General features: G+C 42.6%; 1 protein-coding gene across 4 annotated transcripts in view; it reads right to left on the bottom strand.

The window, feature by feature from the left end:
* pdcd6ip (programmed cell death 6 interacting protein) overlaps window positions 1-15,301 on the bottom strand; it is a 106,964-nt gene extending 91,663 nt beyond the window's left edge. For 2 of the 4 annotated variants that reach the window (XM_067981158.1, XM_067981163.1), the window contains exons 1-2: window positions 14,996-15,301; window positions 2,392-2,446 (exon numbers count right to left, since the gene is read on the bottom strand). In XM_067981158.1, coding sequence (XP_067837259.1) covers window positions 2,392-2,446; window positions 14,996-15,204 — 264 coding nt within the window. In that variant the 5' untranslated portion in view covers window positions 15,205-15,301. The remainder of the gene's footprint in view (window positions 1-2,391; window positions 2,447-14,995) is intronic. The other 2 variants (XM_067981170.1, XM_067981177.1) reach the window with 1 other exon arrangement.
* Between the last annotated feature and the right edge of the window lie 1,911 nt (window positions 15,302-17,212).

The following is a 17,212-nucleotide window of genomic DNA, read 5'->3' as shown; positions in this document are numbered from 1 at the left end:
TTATGAATGAATGAAACATCAGTTAGTTTTAGTTGATTAAATATTATGTACATTGAAGCTGTTCAAGAATTAATGCCTGCATGATTTTTCCCTGTCCTGCTGCATTCCGATTCTTGACTGCGAGAGTACAAACAAGAATGTAGTACAAAAAGGGTAACATTTGTTTGTGCACAGAGATCACCATATTTCAATGGGATGCTGAAGTATTTCTGCTATCACTTCATCTTACATCAGTGTTATTTTCTTTCCTTCAGCCATTCTCAGCCAGCCCTTCCTCAGCCTCTGATGAAGCAATTTTGTAAATGGCCATTAAGCACGTAACTCCTACATAGCACTGCAACACTATTATGCAGCAGCATGGGCAGGGATTGATTCTTCCTCCCTTTGGGAACTGCTTTCCCCTATGGTATGGCCAATATTGAAACATATCATAGGGAGAATTGCAAGGTGCAAACCCATATTCTATGCAATGCTGACAATATACTCAACTACTTGTACTGACCAAGTTTTTTTTGTTACAGAAGACCATGTAAATTCAAGAAATGAAGTGGACGGTGTTCGAAATATATAAATACACTATAGTGTTTTTGGGAAGTCCACAGATTGTGAAAGAACATTTGCAGTCATACCTAAACATATGATCTGCCCTCAATTCCAGACAACTGTAAAGTAAAGGAATTCCATTCTAATTTCTGAACCAGTCACTATAGCTGAAACATTGTAACCTTCATTATGTAAGGACATCACTGTGAGAGGAGTTGTTAACATGATTATTTCTTCCCTTAGCATAATTATACTGGGTTCAATTGAGTAAACATATTCCAGGACTGGCAAGGTTTTGCTGGACAAAACATGTACCAACTATGGCCATTCTGAGTTCAACTGATGTGAATATTCCAGGACTGACCAGGCATCTCTCGAGCAGAAGTTTCCTAAACTGTGATCATACGTAGCCTCAAGATTTAGCAATCGATCCATCAAGTTCAAGCAACTGAATTCTATTTGCACTTACAATCCTTACTCATGGGCTCGTCTGCTTTAAATTTCATGGGCCTGGAGGTTTGCAACAGGCTGCCAGATAGTAGAGGATGCACCAACACAAGACCAAGATCCACAAAATGCTCTCAATAGTGAACTCCCGAGTGCAAGTTAACATTCAGCAAACTTTGCTGCATGTATCTAACCATTAAGCAAAAGTTCAACAGTCTTGAAAATTGGCTATTTCTCCATGCCAATAATCTTAATGCTTTAGTACCGCAGTAAGAAATGTGTACAACTTTTATATACTCGAATCTTAAACTGACACTTTTCCTCATTAAAAATGTTTGTATTTATTTTATAGGAATACAAGCAAAAATAAATAACCATCTAACGTAAAATTTTAACACCCAAGGACAACCAGAGCAACACTAACATACAAAATAAATTCTGAACACAGGTGACAGCAAAAGCTTTAGATAGGAACTGGACACCTACGTCCATCCTTAAAACAGAACCAATGTGAAGATAATGACTCTTTCTTGCAACCAGAAAAAAAAACAAAAGCAGCTGTATTTATATACAACCTTTCACAACTTCAGAACATACCAAAGCACTTCACAGCCAATGAATCACTTCTGAAGCGTAGTCACTGTTGGACTGTATGCCAACACGGCAGCCAATTTGCAAATAGCAAGGACTCACAAACAGCAATGAGATAAATGACCAGGTGATCTGTTTTAGTGATGTTGGTTGGTGGATAAATTTTGGCCAGGACACTGGGAGAACTCTCCTGCACCTCTTTGAATAGTGCAATGGGATTTTTATGTCCACCTGAGGGGGCAGGCGAGGCCTCGGTTTAATGTCTCATCCGAAGAAGGCATCTCCAACAGTAATGCACTGAAGCATCAGCCACATTCTGTGCTCAACTCTGAGTGGGGCTTGAAACGACAATCTTCTGACTCAGAGATGAGAATCCTACCCTGAAGCCAAGACTGATTTACGAGGGAGAGGGAAAAAAATGGAATCCACTAAAAGTAACATAAAAAATCCCATCTCGATATCCAATTAGCACTTCTTAAAAGTACATTAGGTCCACGTCACAAAAGGAAGACAGGCATACTATGCTCCAAGTGCATGCCTGCTGGTAGACCATTAATCTGACACCAGGGTTTCCCATATGAGGAATGAAGTGCGACTCATTCACTTGCAACTATTTTCTTCATCATCTATTCAAAAGAAATCCTATTGTTTTGAGCTAAATTGGTGTCAACTACAGCAGGTGGATGATACATAATAGACTAGTTTGGTGCAGACTTTACTGGCCAAGTAGCATCCACTGGAGGATGAACAGGACTTAACAGATCAATGCAAAACATTTATTTACAGTGGTAAAAATACAGACTTGAATACCTGATTTTCTGAGAATGGAAACTTGGGCTCAATAGCACACAGTTGATCATAATACCTGAAAAAGAAGTAAATCAGTTAGAACATAGTATTTTACGTTTCCAGTGCCTTTATTTGTACACGTGCTTTTGAGATTTAATCATATGACATTGGGGGAACTCCCCTGCTCCTCTTCGAATAGTGCAATGGGATCTTTTACATTCACCTGAAGGGGCATATGGGGCCGTGGTTTAATTTTTCATCTGAAGACAGTATCTCAGTACTGCGCTGAAGTGTCACATTTGTGCTCACATTTATTTAAAGCAATAAAGCAAAGCGCTCATTACAGCCAGTTAATGGCTTTAAATTTGAAGCCTTCGAAAATTACTGAACGGCAATGTTGTGCACAAGGACTTCAGAAATCTTTTGGAAGCAGCAAGCTACTTGAAATTACAGGGCATTTCAGATCTCAAAACATTGAAACAATTAACTGAAATTACAGAACAAATTGTTTGAATATTTTACTCCCAAATTATATTTGGTAATTGTTCAAACAATTCATATAAACATAAGCTTGCGTCTAGCCACATAACATTTGTTTTGGAGCAGCCAACCAGAACTGAAAACAAGATGTTTTTGAACAGTCATTCTCCACATTCATTTTTTCTACAAATTAATTGTTTAATTTTTGTCATGTTCATTTATTGATGGATTACTATTATAAATAACAAGATCTCTGCACACTATCTTCTAATGCTCCCAAAGTAGTTCCTGTGTACATTGGGCCTGAAAGTACATATGGCCCAGGAAACACTGCAACAATCCTCTGAGAAGCACAAATGGCAACTCCTTCAACACCAAAGCTTCACTCATCCTGGAACCATGGGACAAGCATTACAACAAATTATAGAGTAGACCGTTGAGCATCACAGGAGAGGCATACAGGTGTGTACGACATATTATAATTCATCCATCCCTGAAATTTGAAAAGCTATTACTTTGAATGTACATCACAGAAACAGGCCATTCAGCACAACATGTCCATGCTCCATGTGCACCTCCTCTCAATCCTTCTTCATCTAACCCCAATATATCCCTTTAATCCTTTTTCCCTCATGTTTATCTAGCTTCCTCTTAAATGTATCTATGCTAGTCGCCTCAACTACTCCTTGTGGCTACGAGTTCCACATTCGAGGTAAAGAAGTTTCTTCTGAATTCCCCACTGGATTTATTAGTGACTAACTTATATTTATGGCCCCTACAAATTCTTTCATAATCTTTAAGGCCTCAATCAGGTCACCCCTCAGCCTTCTCTTTTCTAGAGAAAAAAGCCCCAGCCTGTTTAATCTTTCCCGATAGAACTGAGGGGTTATGCCTGGTATCATCCAACTAAATCTTTTTTGCTGTACAACTGAATAACAGTAAGGCTCAAGGTTCTGATGGAATACCTGCATAAATCTGCAGCGCTAGCTATACTGCATTGCTCAACCAAATTCACTCACTATTTCAGAGCATGTACAAGATTTAACCATAGTGTCCATCTACAAGCCCAAAGAAATGTGACTGCAGCAATTACGTATCTGTTATCGATCTTTGAAACACTTCTTGCTCACGTGCTTAAGTACCTGCAGACAATATCCCCCTTGAGATACAATGCACATTCTGAGCACAGCTTTGTTTGACATCATTTTCACCACAAGACAAATGCAAGAAAAGTGCCAAGAGCAACATGTGGTACAGGATAATCAAAGACCTTCAAAACTGAGAGTTATCCTGGTCTATAGCAACTGTTTGCAAAATTTGGATGCCTTGATACATCCACTAACATTGTACCAGGTAGATTGTGCTCCCTCTCAACCTTCAGAGTCCAAGTACCTTCCATAACTTCCCTCACTATTAATCCCACAATGTGTTGCACACATGGTGTAGAAGTCTTGTCCCAGGATTAGATGCAGCTGTTCCATTCCTTTCCTTGTTTTTCATTTGGCCTTTAAATATCGAAGCACTGCTAAGTAATGAGCAACTAAAGTGCTATTTGTAACTCTGTAAATATTTCCTTTATTATTTTCATATAATTACCAACTCAAAGTTAAAAACACCTTCTATACTAGTCACTCACTGCCCCTACATTTCCTTCATTTTTACATTAAGACTGCTCCAAGTCTTAGTCCTCTTCCATCCCTCCAGCAAAAAAGTTGTGTACATTTCGAGCGTGTATTTTTGAAGGACTTCAATGCCCCAGTCTTTCTGCTTCTTTGTTCTGCCATTTTTACAAAAGTACATTCCATAACTGGTTGAACAAAATATTCACCACTTATAGAATCATAGAAAGGTTACAGCATGGAAAGAGGCCATTCAGCCCATCGAGTCCGTGCCGGCTCTATGCAAGAGCAATCCAGCTCGTCCCACTCCCCCACCCTTTCCCCGTAGCCATGCAAAATTTTTCCTTTCAAGTTCTTATCCAGTTCCCTTTTGAAGGCCATGATTAAATCTGCCTCTACCACCCCCTTGGGCAGTGCATTCCAGATCCTAATCACACACTGAGGAAAAAAACAAGTTTTTCCCTCATGTCACCTTTGGTTCTTTTGCCAATCACCTTAAATCTATGTCCTTTGGCTCTTGATCCTTCCGCCAATGGGAACAGTTTCTCTCTATCTACGCTGTCTAGACCCATGATTTTGAATACCTCTATCAAATCTCCTCGCAACCTTCTCTGTTCCAATAAGCACAACTCCAGTTTCTCCAGTGTATCCATGTAACAAAAGTCCCTCATCCCTGGAGTCATTTTAGTAAATCTCTTCTGCACCCTCTCGAAGGCGTTCAGATCTTTCCTGAAATGCAGTGCCCAGAACTGGACACAATACTCCAGTTGTGGCCGAACCAGTGTTTTATAAAGGTTCACCATGACTGCCATACTTTTGTACTCTATGCCTCTATTTATAAAGCCCAGGATGCCGTATGCTTTTTTAACCACTTTCTCAACCTGCCCTGCCACCTTCAACGATTTGTGCACATATACACCCAGATCTCTCTGTTCCTGTACCCCTTTTAGAGTTGTGCCCTCTAGTTTATATTGCCTCTCCTCGTTCTTCCTACCAAAATGTATCACTTTGCATTTTTCTGAGTTAAATTTCATCTGCCATGTGTCTGCCCATGTCACCAGCCTGTCAATATCATCTTGAAGTCTATTACTATCCTCCTCACTGTTCACTACACTTCCAAGTTTTGTGTCCTCTGCAAATTTTGAAATTGTGCCCTGTACACCCAAGTCCAAGTCATTAATATACATCAAGAAAAGCAGTGGTCCCAGCACTGACCCCTGGGGAACACCACTGTACACCTCCCTCCAGTCCGAAAAACCGTTTACCGCTACTCTCTATTTCCTGTCCCTGAGCCAATTCTGTATCCATGTTGCTACTGCCCCCTTTATTCCATGGGCCGCAATCTTGATGATAAGCCTACCATGCAGCACTTTATCAAACGCCTTTTGGAAGTCCATGTACACCACATCAACTGCATTGCCCTCATCTACCCTCTGTTACCCCATCAAAAAACTCTACCAGGTTAGTTAAACACGATTTGCCTTTAGGGAAAACCAGCACGGATTTGTTAATCAATCCGCACTCGTCCAAGTTATGCTTGCCGACTGGCAAATTAGCTGTTTTTTTTAATTCATTCATGGGATGTGGGCGTCGCTGGCAAGGCCAGCATTTATTGCCCATCCCTAATGTTTTGAGTGTGACTATAGATGTTTTTACGATTGGCTGGTCTTAAGTTCCTACTAACAGCTTCTGACTGACACTTCAGCAGCAACATCAGACCCACCGATCATGATTTGGGTTGATTTCCTACAATAGCTATCAGCCCTTGATTCAAGGAAGAAGAAAATACATCCTTTGGTTTTTAAGTTCTGAAGGAACATTTTGTTTGGCTGGTTTCAACATAACCATATGCTGAGGGATAAAGCACAAATATTAATGAAGTGATATCATTCTATGCAGAAGAACTGGGAGGGAGTTTTAAAAAGAATATATATAAATCAGAAGTGGACTTAAGTGTACAGTTCCATCTGTGCTGGGACAAAAAAAAACCTTGCAACAATTAAGCCAAAAACTGTGTGTGAAATACTCAAATTCATCCCCACTTGATCAGTTATTTTAAATAATGTACATCAGAGCCCTCAATTTGGAACATGGCAAGCGTCAGATCAGGTATCAATCACTGGTTAACAAGAGATGTGCAACATAATGGGCTCAACAGCACAATCAGCATCTGGTATCCAAAGTATCAAGTTACAGAAAGAGAAACCACACTGACAAAAAAAGATGCAGTACAAAAGGGAAATCAATTTCTCATAGGTATTCCACAAAGCTTGTGGAATTTAAAATAAATTTGTTGGACTATAACTTGGTGTTGTAAAATTGTTTACAATTGTCAACCCCAGTCCATCACCGGCATCTCCACATCATCACATAGGTATGGAAAAGAAGGACCAATCAACAAGAGTTTAAGATTGCAGCAAGAGAGGTGGTAATGGAAATCACGATAGCATAAAAAAAAGCCAGTAGAGAGTACTTTCATCTGAGGAATGAAGCATTCAAATTAAGCAACTATATATTATAAATGTGACCAACCGTCTTCTAAACTGAAGAAATTGCTGAAAGCTTGAACTGCAGCATTTCATACCAATATCACAAGTGCTAAAATATATATGATGGGACAACTAGGTGCTTGGAATTGTGCTCCCAATATGGTAATGCTTGCAACATTTGGAGAAAGGTCAAGTCAATGTATTTTAAACTAATATAAGTGAAAGTTTGTTTAAAAATACAGTTGTGTTAGCAGGGTCTGGGCATCAACGCACCAGATTTCGACTAATATTACAGCAAAAATCTTATGGTGCAATAAAAGAATGTAACTAACAAATAATGACTTCACTCAAGAGTTAGTTTCCATTCAACATTCAAGTACCATTTGAAACTAACAAACCATAAAACAGAAGTTTTGCCTTATTGAAATACAAAATACCTGCAATTTTACAAGTGATAGCAGAGTTAGTGGGAAATTTCTCAACTAAGAAGCTGACAATGCTCCTTTCAAAATCATTGCTATCATGTGACACCAGTGAGGAAATGATCATTGAAATCGCCTTTTGTTAGGACTAGATTTCCACTGATATTCTGCAATTAAAAACATTTTCCCTCCTTCCACCCATCTGAAAAAAATTACTTTTTTTGAATTGGTATGTTATAATTAAGAATCTTAAAACAGAAAGCAACAAAAACAGTCACAATCAACTGAAGCAGCAAAATGGTGCACCGGGAGTTATGGGACAAGGTACGTGACAGATATTCTACACAGTGAGTTTCCAATCCTAATTGTGCATTAGGCTCAAGGGAGAGGGGGAAAACATTCATGGGCAACTCTTATGACAACTGTTGTCAAACTAGCATTAATATGAAGATATTATGCACAAAATAAATTAACAAGGGTATTCAGCACCGCAAGCAGAACCTATACAATTTGCCCTTTTTCAGACTGACCAACTTATTTAGCCTCAAGGGAAGGGACGAATAAATTTCCAACGATTCAACTCAAAGTTGCACCAAAGCCTCAAATCAAATGAGACAAATTTCAGCATATTATATTAACATAACACCACATTTTTCAGCTCTGACCAGTTGCATTCCATTGATGGCATAATTGGTCTCATTAGCACAGAATCCATTGTGTTCTATAGAATCTCGTACTTCAAATCTTGAATCCATTTCTTCACCTTCAGCACAGCTCTTATTGAAAGGAGCGCATCGATATAGCACTAACTGCTTTTGCTGGCACTTCATTCCACATATTCCTTGATCAGCATGGGGAGGAGGGGTACGAATTCCAATCTTGCTCGAACCGTGTTCACTTTCTACTTCTATCCACTGATCACAGTGCTAGCTAAATAATCTGCTTGTGGCATTGGTGCCTTTTATAATTTTAAAGGACCTGGATTAGCTCATCCCTCAACTTTTTCTTCAATGAAACCAAATTTGATGTTGATAATCTCTTTATAACTTTGAGCCACAAGTACCAGAATCATCTGGGCATTAATGTATCCATATGCCTTTGAAGGCAGATTCCCAAAATTAGCATTCCAAGTATGGCCTGGCCAATGATTTTCAATTAAATTAACCCGTTGCAATTTAAAGCACTGAAGCAGTTGATCCAACCTCTTCGCCACAGCAGGTACATGGCTCGTGAACAGTAAAAAAAATCCCAAGTTTCATCCTCACATTATTAACACAAAGCAAGAAACAATGATGCAATGAGAACATCTGAGAGAACTGTGATGACAGCTACAACAGAGTGTAAACGTGGTAAGAACTAAAGTTTATGTAACACCTTTCCATTTCTCAGGATATCCCCTAGCACTTTGCATACAATAAATTACTAGTTATTATTGCCATACAGCAGCCATTTAGTGCACAGCAATGCCCGACAAACAAGTTTTAATTAAACTCGTTCATGGGATGTGGACATCGCTGGCAAGGTCAGCATTTATTGCCCATCCCTAATTGCCCTTGAGATGGTGGCGATGAGCTGCCTTCTTGAACTGCAGCAGTCAGTGTGGTGAAGGTTCTCCCACAGTGCTGGAGTTCCAGGATTTTGACCCAGCGACAATGAAGGAATGGCAATATATTTCCAAGTTGGGATGGTGTGTGACTTGGAGGGGAACCTGCAGGTCATGGTGTTCCCATGTGCCTGCTGCCCTTGTCATTTTAGGTGGTAAAGGTCCCGGGTTTCGGAGGTGCTGTCAAAGAAGCCTTGGCAAGTTGCTGCAGTGCATCCTGTGGATGGTACACACTGCAGCCACAGTGTGCCGGTGGTGAAGGGAGTGAATGTTTAGGGTGATGGATGGGGTGCCAATCAAGCGGGCTGCTTTGTCCTGGATGGTGTCGAGCTTCTTGAGTGTAGTTGGAGCTGCACTCATCCAGGCAAGTGGAGAGTATTCCATCACACTCCTGACTTGTGCCTTATAGACAGTGGAAAGGCTTTGGGAGGAGGGGGCGGTCAGGAGGTGAGTCACTCGCCACAAAATATCCAGCCTCTGACCTGCTCTTGTACCTACAGTATTTATATGGCAAGTCCAGTTAAGTTTCTGGTCAATAATGACCCCCAGGATGTTGATGGTGGGGGATTCAGCGATGGTAATGCTGTTGAATGTCATGGGGGGGGGGTGGTCAGTCTCTCTCTTGTTGGAGATGGTCATTGCCTGGCACAAATGTTACTTGCCACTTATCAGCCCAAGCCTGGACGTTGTCCAGGTCTTGCTGCATGCGGGCACAGACTGTTTCATTATCTGAGGGTTTGCGAATGGAACTGAACACTGTGCAATCGTCAACAAACATCCCCATTTCTGACCTTACGATGGAGGGAAAGTCATTGATGTAACAGCTGAAGATGGTTGGGCCGAGGACACTGCCCTGAGGAACTCCTGCAGCAATGTCCTGGGGCTGAGATGATTGGCCTCCAACAACCACTACCATCTTCCTTTGTGCTAGGTATGACTCCAGCCACTGGAGAGTTTCCCCGATTCCCACTGACTTCAATTTTACATGGACTCCTTGGTGCCACACTCGGTCAAATGCTGCCTTGATGTCAAGGGCAGTTACTCTCACCTCATCGTTGGAATTCAGCTCTTTTGTCCATGTTTGGACCAAGGCTTCAATGAGGTCTGGAGCAGAGTGGTCCTGGCGGAACCCAAACTGAGCATCGGTGAGCAGGTTATTGGTGAGTAAGTGCCACTTGATATCACTGTCGACAACTCCTTCCATCACTTTAGTGAGGATTTGGAGTAGACTTATGGGGCGGTAATTGGCCGGATTGGATTTGTCCTGCTTTTTGTGGACAGCACATACCTAGGCAATTTTTCATATTGTCAGGTAGATACCAGTGTTGTAGCTGTACTGGAACAGCTTGGCTAGAGGTGCGGCTAGTTCTGGAGCACAAGTCTTCAGCACTACAGCCGGGATGTTGTCGGGGCCCATAGCCTTTGCTGTATCCAGTGCACTCGGCCGTTTCTTGATATCACGTGGAGTGAATCGAATTGGCTGAAGACTGGCTTCTGTGACGGTGGGGATATCGAGAGGAGGCAAAGATGGATCAACCACTCGGCACTTCTGGCTGAAGATGGTTGCAAACGCTTCAGCCTTGTCTTTTGCACTCATGTGCTGGACTCCGCCACCATTGAGGATGGGGATGTTCATGGAGCCTCCTCCTCCCGTTAGTTGTTTAATTGTCCACCACCATCACGACTGGATGTGGCAGGACTTCAGAGCTTTGATCTGATCCGTTGGTTGTGGAATCACTTAGCTCTGTCTATAGCATGTTGCTTCCGCTGTTTAGCATGCATGTAGTCCTGTGTTGTAATTTCACCAGGTTAGCACCTCATTTTTAGGTACGCCTGGTGCTGCTCCTGGCGTGCTCTTCTACACTCCTCATTGAACCAGGGTTAATCCCCTGGCTTGTTGGTAATGGTAGAGTGAGGAATATGCCGGGCTATGAGGTGACAGATTGTGGTGGAATACAATTCTGCTGCTGCTGATGGCCCACAGCGCCTCATGGATGCCCAGTTTTGAGCTGCTAGATCTGTTCTGAATCTATCCCATTTAGCACAGTGATAGTTGGATGGTCCCCTCAGTGCGAAGACAGGACTTAGTCTCCACAAGGTCTGTGCGGTGGTCACTCCTACCAATACGGTCATCTGCGACAGGTAGATTGGTGAGGACGAGGTCAAGTAGGTTTTTCTCTCTTGTTGGTTCGCTCACCACCTGCCCCAGGCCCAGTCTGGTAGCCATGTCCTTCAGGACTCGGCCAGCTCGGTCAGTAGTGGTGCTACCGAGCCACTCTTGGTGATGGACATTCAAGTCCCCCACCCAGCGTACATTCTGTGCCCTTGCTGCCCTCAGTGCTTCCTCCAAGTGGTACTCAACATGGAAGACTGATTCATCAGCTGAGGGAGGGCGTTAGGTGGTAATGAACAGGAGGTTTCCTTGCCCATGTTTGACCTGATGCCATGAGATTTCATGGGGTTCGGAGTCAATGTTGAGGATTCCCAGGGCCACTCCCTTCTGACCGTACACCGTACTGCCACGTCTGGTGGATCTGTCCTGCCAGTGGGACAGGACATAGCCAGGGACAGTGATGGAAGAGACTGGAATGTTGGCCGAAAGGTATGATTCTGAGAGTATGGCTATGTCAGGCTGTTGCTGGACTAGTCTGTGGGACAGCTCTCCCAATTTTGGCACAAGTCCCCAGATGTTAGTGAGGAGGACTTTGCAGGGTCAACTGGACTTGGTTTGCCTTTGTCGTGTCCAGTACCAGGTGGTCTGTCCAGTTTTATTCTTATTGTGACTTTCTGTAGCGAGACTGTACAACTGAGTGGCTTGCTAAGCCATTCAGAGGGCGATTAAGAATCAACTACATTGCTGTGGGTCTGGAGTCACATATAAGCCAGACCGGATAAGGATGGCAGGTTTCCTTCCCTAAAAGACATTAGTGAACCAAATGGGTTTTTACAACAGTCTGGTAATTTTCATGGCCACCATTGCTGATGCTACATTTTTTTAATTCCAGATTTTATTTAATTAATTGAATTTAAATTCCCCAGCTGCCGTGGTGGGATTTGAACTCATGACTCCGGATTATTAGTCCAGGCCTCTGGATTACTTGTCCAGTAACATAACCACTATGCTACCGTACCCAAGATGAATGACCAGTTAATTTATTTTTAGTGTTATTGGCTGAGGGAACAATGCGGCCCACGACACCGGGAAAACTCGCTGCTCTTCTTCCAATACTGGTGCAGTGGATCTTTAATGTCCATTTAATCAGGCAGATACCCTATCTGCCTGATCAAGGTCCCAGCAGATTGGAAAACCACAAACGTAACACCCCTATTCAAGAAGGGAGTGAGACAGAAAGCAGGTAACTATAGACCAGTTAGCCTAACATCTGTCATTGGGAAAATGCTCGAATCCATTATTAAGGAAGTAGGAGACTCATAATACAATCAAGGAGAGTCAACATGGTTTTATGAAAGGGAAATCATGTCTGACAAATTTATTAGAGTACTTTGAGGAAGTAACGGGCAGGGTGGATAAAGGGGAAACCAATGGATGCAGTATATTTGGATTTCCAAAAAGGCATTCGATAAGGTGCCACATAAAAGATTACTGCACAAGATAAGAGCTCATGGTGTTGGGGGTAATATACTGATATGGATGGAGAATTGGCTAACGAACAGAAAGCGAAGAGTCGGGATAAAAGGGTCATTTTTAAAATGGCAATCTGTAACTAGTGGGGTGCTGCAGGGATCAGTGCTGGGGCCTCAACTATTTACAATATATATCAATGACTTGGATGAAGGAACAGAGTGCATTGTGGTCAAATTTGCTGATGATACAAATAGGTGGAAAAGCAAGTTGCGAGGTGGACACAAAAAGTGTCTGCAAAGGGATATTGACAGGTTAAGCGAATGGGCAAAAATTTGGCAGATGGAATATAATGTGGGAAAATGTGAAGTCATCCACTTTGGGAGGAAAAATAAAAAAGCAAATTATTTGAATGGAGAAATGCTACGGAACAGAGGGATCTGGGTGTCCTCGTACATGAGACACAAAGTCAACATAAAGGTGCAGCAGGTAATCCAGAAGGCAAACGGAATATCGGCTGTTATTTCTAGGGGGACGGAGTATAAAAGCAGGGAAGTCATGCCACAACTGTACAAGGTGCTGGTGAGACCACACCTGGAATATTGCATACAGTTCTGGTGCCCTTATTTAAGGAAGGACATACGTGCATTGGAGCAGCTCAGAGAAGGTTCATTAGGTTGATTCCGGGTATGGAAGGGTTGTCTTATGAGGAAAGATTGAACAGGTTGGATCTATACTCATTGGAGTTTAGAAGAATGAGAGGAGACCTTATTGAAACATACATGATAGGGTAGATGCTGAGAGGATGCTACCCCTCATAGGGGAATCTAAAACTAGGGGGCACAGTCTCAGAATAAGGAGTCGCCCGTTTAAGACAGAAATGAGAAGGAATTTCTTCTCCCAGAGGGTCGTGAATCTTTGGAATTCTTTACCCCAAAAAGCTGTAGAGGCTGAGTCATTGAATACATTCAAGGCTGAGTTAGACAAATTTAATCAGCAAGGGAGTCAAAGGATATGGGGAAAGGGCAGGAAAGTGGAGTTGAGGTAAAAATCAGATCGGCCATGATCTCATTAAATGGTGGAGCAGGCTTGAGGGGCCAAATGGCCTGCTCCTATCTCTTATGGTCTTATGATCAGAAGATAAAGGAGACGAAGAAAGTTAACCAGTCAAGATTAAGGAGTGGCTCAGTGGTAAAGAGACAAAAACAGTAGGATAAAAACCTAAGCAAAAATACACAGCAAAAGATTAACATAACAAGAAGGAAGCATGTTTCTACCAGCTAAAAACATGCATTCCATTTCCATGTAAATTTTAGCTCCGCCCATAACCTCTGATATAAATCTAAGAAAATGAAGAGTGTAGCTAAGGTCTGCAGCTACTAAAGTCAATGTTAAGACCAAAGGGCTGCCTAGTGTCCAGGAGAAAAATGAGAAAGGTTAATATATGCTGAACTCAAATTGTTATTTGATGTCTTCGAAACCCTTTTTGTATACTAGTTGACACGGTTCAGCCAGAAGTAATTGTAAACTAGGGCAAATATCCTACCAGTTTGATCCCTTGATTGAATTACAAGTGGTAGCATTCATCTTAATCAGAAAGTCATGGGATCAAGCCACACTCCAGAACTTAAGAACATAATCTATGCTTAGGTACATAATCCTTTCAAATAATGGAACTGCACTATCAGAAGTGCTGGTTTTTCAAATGGATGTAAAAGCTCCCATGACACCAAATGAAGGGAAGCAGGAACCTTGTACACAAATTAGTTGTCATGTTTGCCTACCTAACTTTTGATGTGTAATCATTGTTAAGTGCCCTGGAACGTAAATGCAAGCTATTTCCTGACTTCTTTGTACACCACTGGCAGTCATCTACAGCCACTGCTCCAGAATTTAGTAAGTATTTATCCTTTTTGTGGTATTTGGCCAATAGCAACAGGAAAATAAGTGTGCATTTGGAAGGCAACTCAGGCTTCTTCTCAAGTTTGCTTTGAAGCACAAGCACTTGCAACGCCCAACCGATGAGATAGCAGAAAGTAAGTTGTGCGGCCAACTAAACTCTCACAAAAATAAACATCATGGGTGAAATTCCCAATGGCTGACGGTAGGAAGAATGCACGATCCCATTACCCGGAGAGGCAAATAAGGAAGTTTATCCAAAGGATTCATCTTTATTTTTTTAAAAAAAGGTAATAAATACCGACGAGTTGGGTGAAACCAGGCCAAGGCCCCTCAGCACACAAGCCCGTGTTGGAGCTACCTGCTTCAACCAGCAACAGGTGGAGGTCCTGTCAGGACCTGGGCCCGTCCTTGGCCGCTCTATCTACTGGAGTGGGGAAACCACCTTCCTCTCCTGCGCCCCTCCCCCACACCTCCCCGGAGCCTTTCCGCAGGCCCAAGCCCGGATCCCCCCCCCAGGCCTGACTCACCGCAGCAAGATTTCCAACGAGCTGTCGTGTTTGTCGAGCGGCCTGCCGACGGCGCTTTTCCGCAGTTTGTTCAGCTCCTCGGCCGCCCTGACGTAATCGGCCTGCGTGTCGCCGCTCGGGTAAGTGTCGTGGATGAACTTGGAGAGCGGCTTCGCCACGTCCACCTCGGACGATTTCTTCAGCGGCACCGAGACGAAAGTGGTCGCCATCGCCTCACACAAGCAGACGGAGGGAGGGAGGGAGGGAGGAAGGAGGAGGACGGACAGCGACGCTCCAGCCCAGCTCTCGACCGCTCCTGGGATCCACTTCCGCAATGATGTCACCACGTTCCCTTGGGCGCATTGGCACGGGGTAAATGGCGGCCTGTGTGGGGCAACAGGTGATGGGAGGAGCTCAGTGCCATGTCTGACTCATGGGGTTGTTTGTGTTTATATATTTTTTGTGGAGTCCTTTCTGTGGTTTGTGGAGTGTTCTTTTCCCAAAAAAAAACCCACCAGGAGATCCTGGGTTGCTCCAGTGTCACCAAACGAAGGTGTTCCCCTTTTTTAAAGGGATGATGTGGAGATGCCGGTGATGGACTGGGGTTGACAATTGTAAACAATTTTACAGCACCAAGTTATAGTCCAGCAATTTTATTTTAAATTCACAAGCTTTCGGAGGCTTCCTCCTTCCTCAGGTAAAACATTCACCTGAGGAAGGAGGAAGCCTCCGAAAGCTTGTGAATTTAAAATAAAATTGCTGGACTATAACTTGGTGTTGTAAAATTGTTTACAATTTTTAAAGGGACACACCTAATTTTTTTTTAAAAACTTAAGCACAAAACCAAAGGCGACTTATGAAACTTAAATAATGTTATTACTGTTATTCACTAATGGACTCCAGTCCCTGCGGTGCCCACCAGTCGCGGAAGGCCTCAAGCTCACAGGGTTGTTTGTGGTGGGAGAATTCTGTGTCAGGAATGTCAATTGCCATTAGTGAATAAAACCGCATAAATTGCAAACCAATTTTAAAATATTTTGTTTAATCTGCAAATCAAAACAGAAAATGATAAAATTTCTTTGCTCAAAAATTTAAAATGGAACGTTCTGCCACAATCTATAATTAAAACAAATTCTTAAGACAGTGCTTGAAAAAGATTAATATTGAAAGGTGGTTGAGTAAGTGGGAGAGTGTGGTTAGAGTAGGTGGAGAAAAACACTGGCAAGACTTAACAGCTATATACATAGAAGTTACAGCACGGAAACAGGCTATTCGGTCCAACCAGTCCATGTTGGTGTTTGCTATCCACGTGAGCAAATAGTTCTAATCATATTTACCTACCCTGTAGCCATATCCCTTCAACCCTTTTTCCTTCATTCAGCTATCCAACCTAAACTTGAATGTTTTGGAGATGCCGGTGATGGACTGGGTAAGGAATCTTGCAACACCAGGTTATAGTTCAACAATTTTATTTTAAAATCACAAGCTTTCGGAGATTATCCCCTTCGTCAGGTGAATGTGTGAAAGATTCTCAAATCACATATCTTATATTAGGCTGGGACAGCATCACACCAATCAAAAGGTGTCGTTGTTCAAACAGGCCAGTCATGGAGAACAGCACGTCCCAGTACACTGGATATACATTGTGTCAATTACACAGACAGAAAGAAAGAGACCCAAATGGCAGAGAGAGAGAGAGAATATTAAAACACGTAACTTTTTTTCCCTTTATTCTCTCTCTCTCTGCCATTTGGGTCTCTCTTTCTGTCTGTGTAATTGACACAATGTATATCCAGTGTACTGGGACGTGCTGTTCTCCGTGACTGGCCTGTTTGAACAACAACGACACCTTTTGATTGGTGTGATGCTGTCCCAGCCTCATATAAGATATGCGATTTGAGAACCTTTCACTCATTCACCTGACGAAGGGGATAATCTCCGAAAGCTTGTGATTTTAAAATAAAATTGTTGGACTATAACCTGGTGTTGTAAGATTCCTTACATAAACTTGAATGTTGACATAGGGCCCAATATTAGGAGGGAAGCGGGTTGCCAGCAGTGGGGGTCGACTGGGCATGTTGGTAACCCGCCCAGTGAAATCGGTGGGTTCCCCACACGATTGTAAGTAAATTGAAGCCACTTACCTTGGCTTCCGGGTTTCGCGCTGGAAAGCTGCGCAGCGGGCGGACTGCGCACCCACATCATAGGCTGTCAGCCTATTTAAAGGGGCTGTCCTCC

The sequence above is a fragment of the Heptranchias perlo genome, chromosome 3 (assembly GCF_035084215.1).
Source record: "Heptranchias perlo isolate sHepPer1 chromosome 3, sHepPer1.hap1, whole genome shotgun sequence".
Lineage (NCBI taxonomy): Eukaryota > Metazoa > Chordata > Chondrichthyes > Hexanchiformes > Hexanchidae > Heptranchias > Heptranchias perlo.
This window is presented reverse-complemented; position numbering and strand designations above follow the sequence as displayed.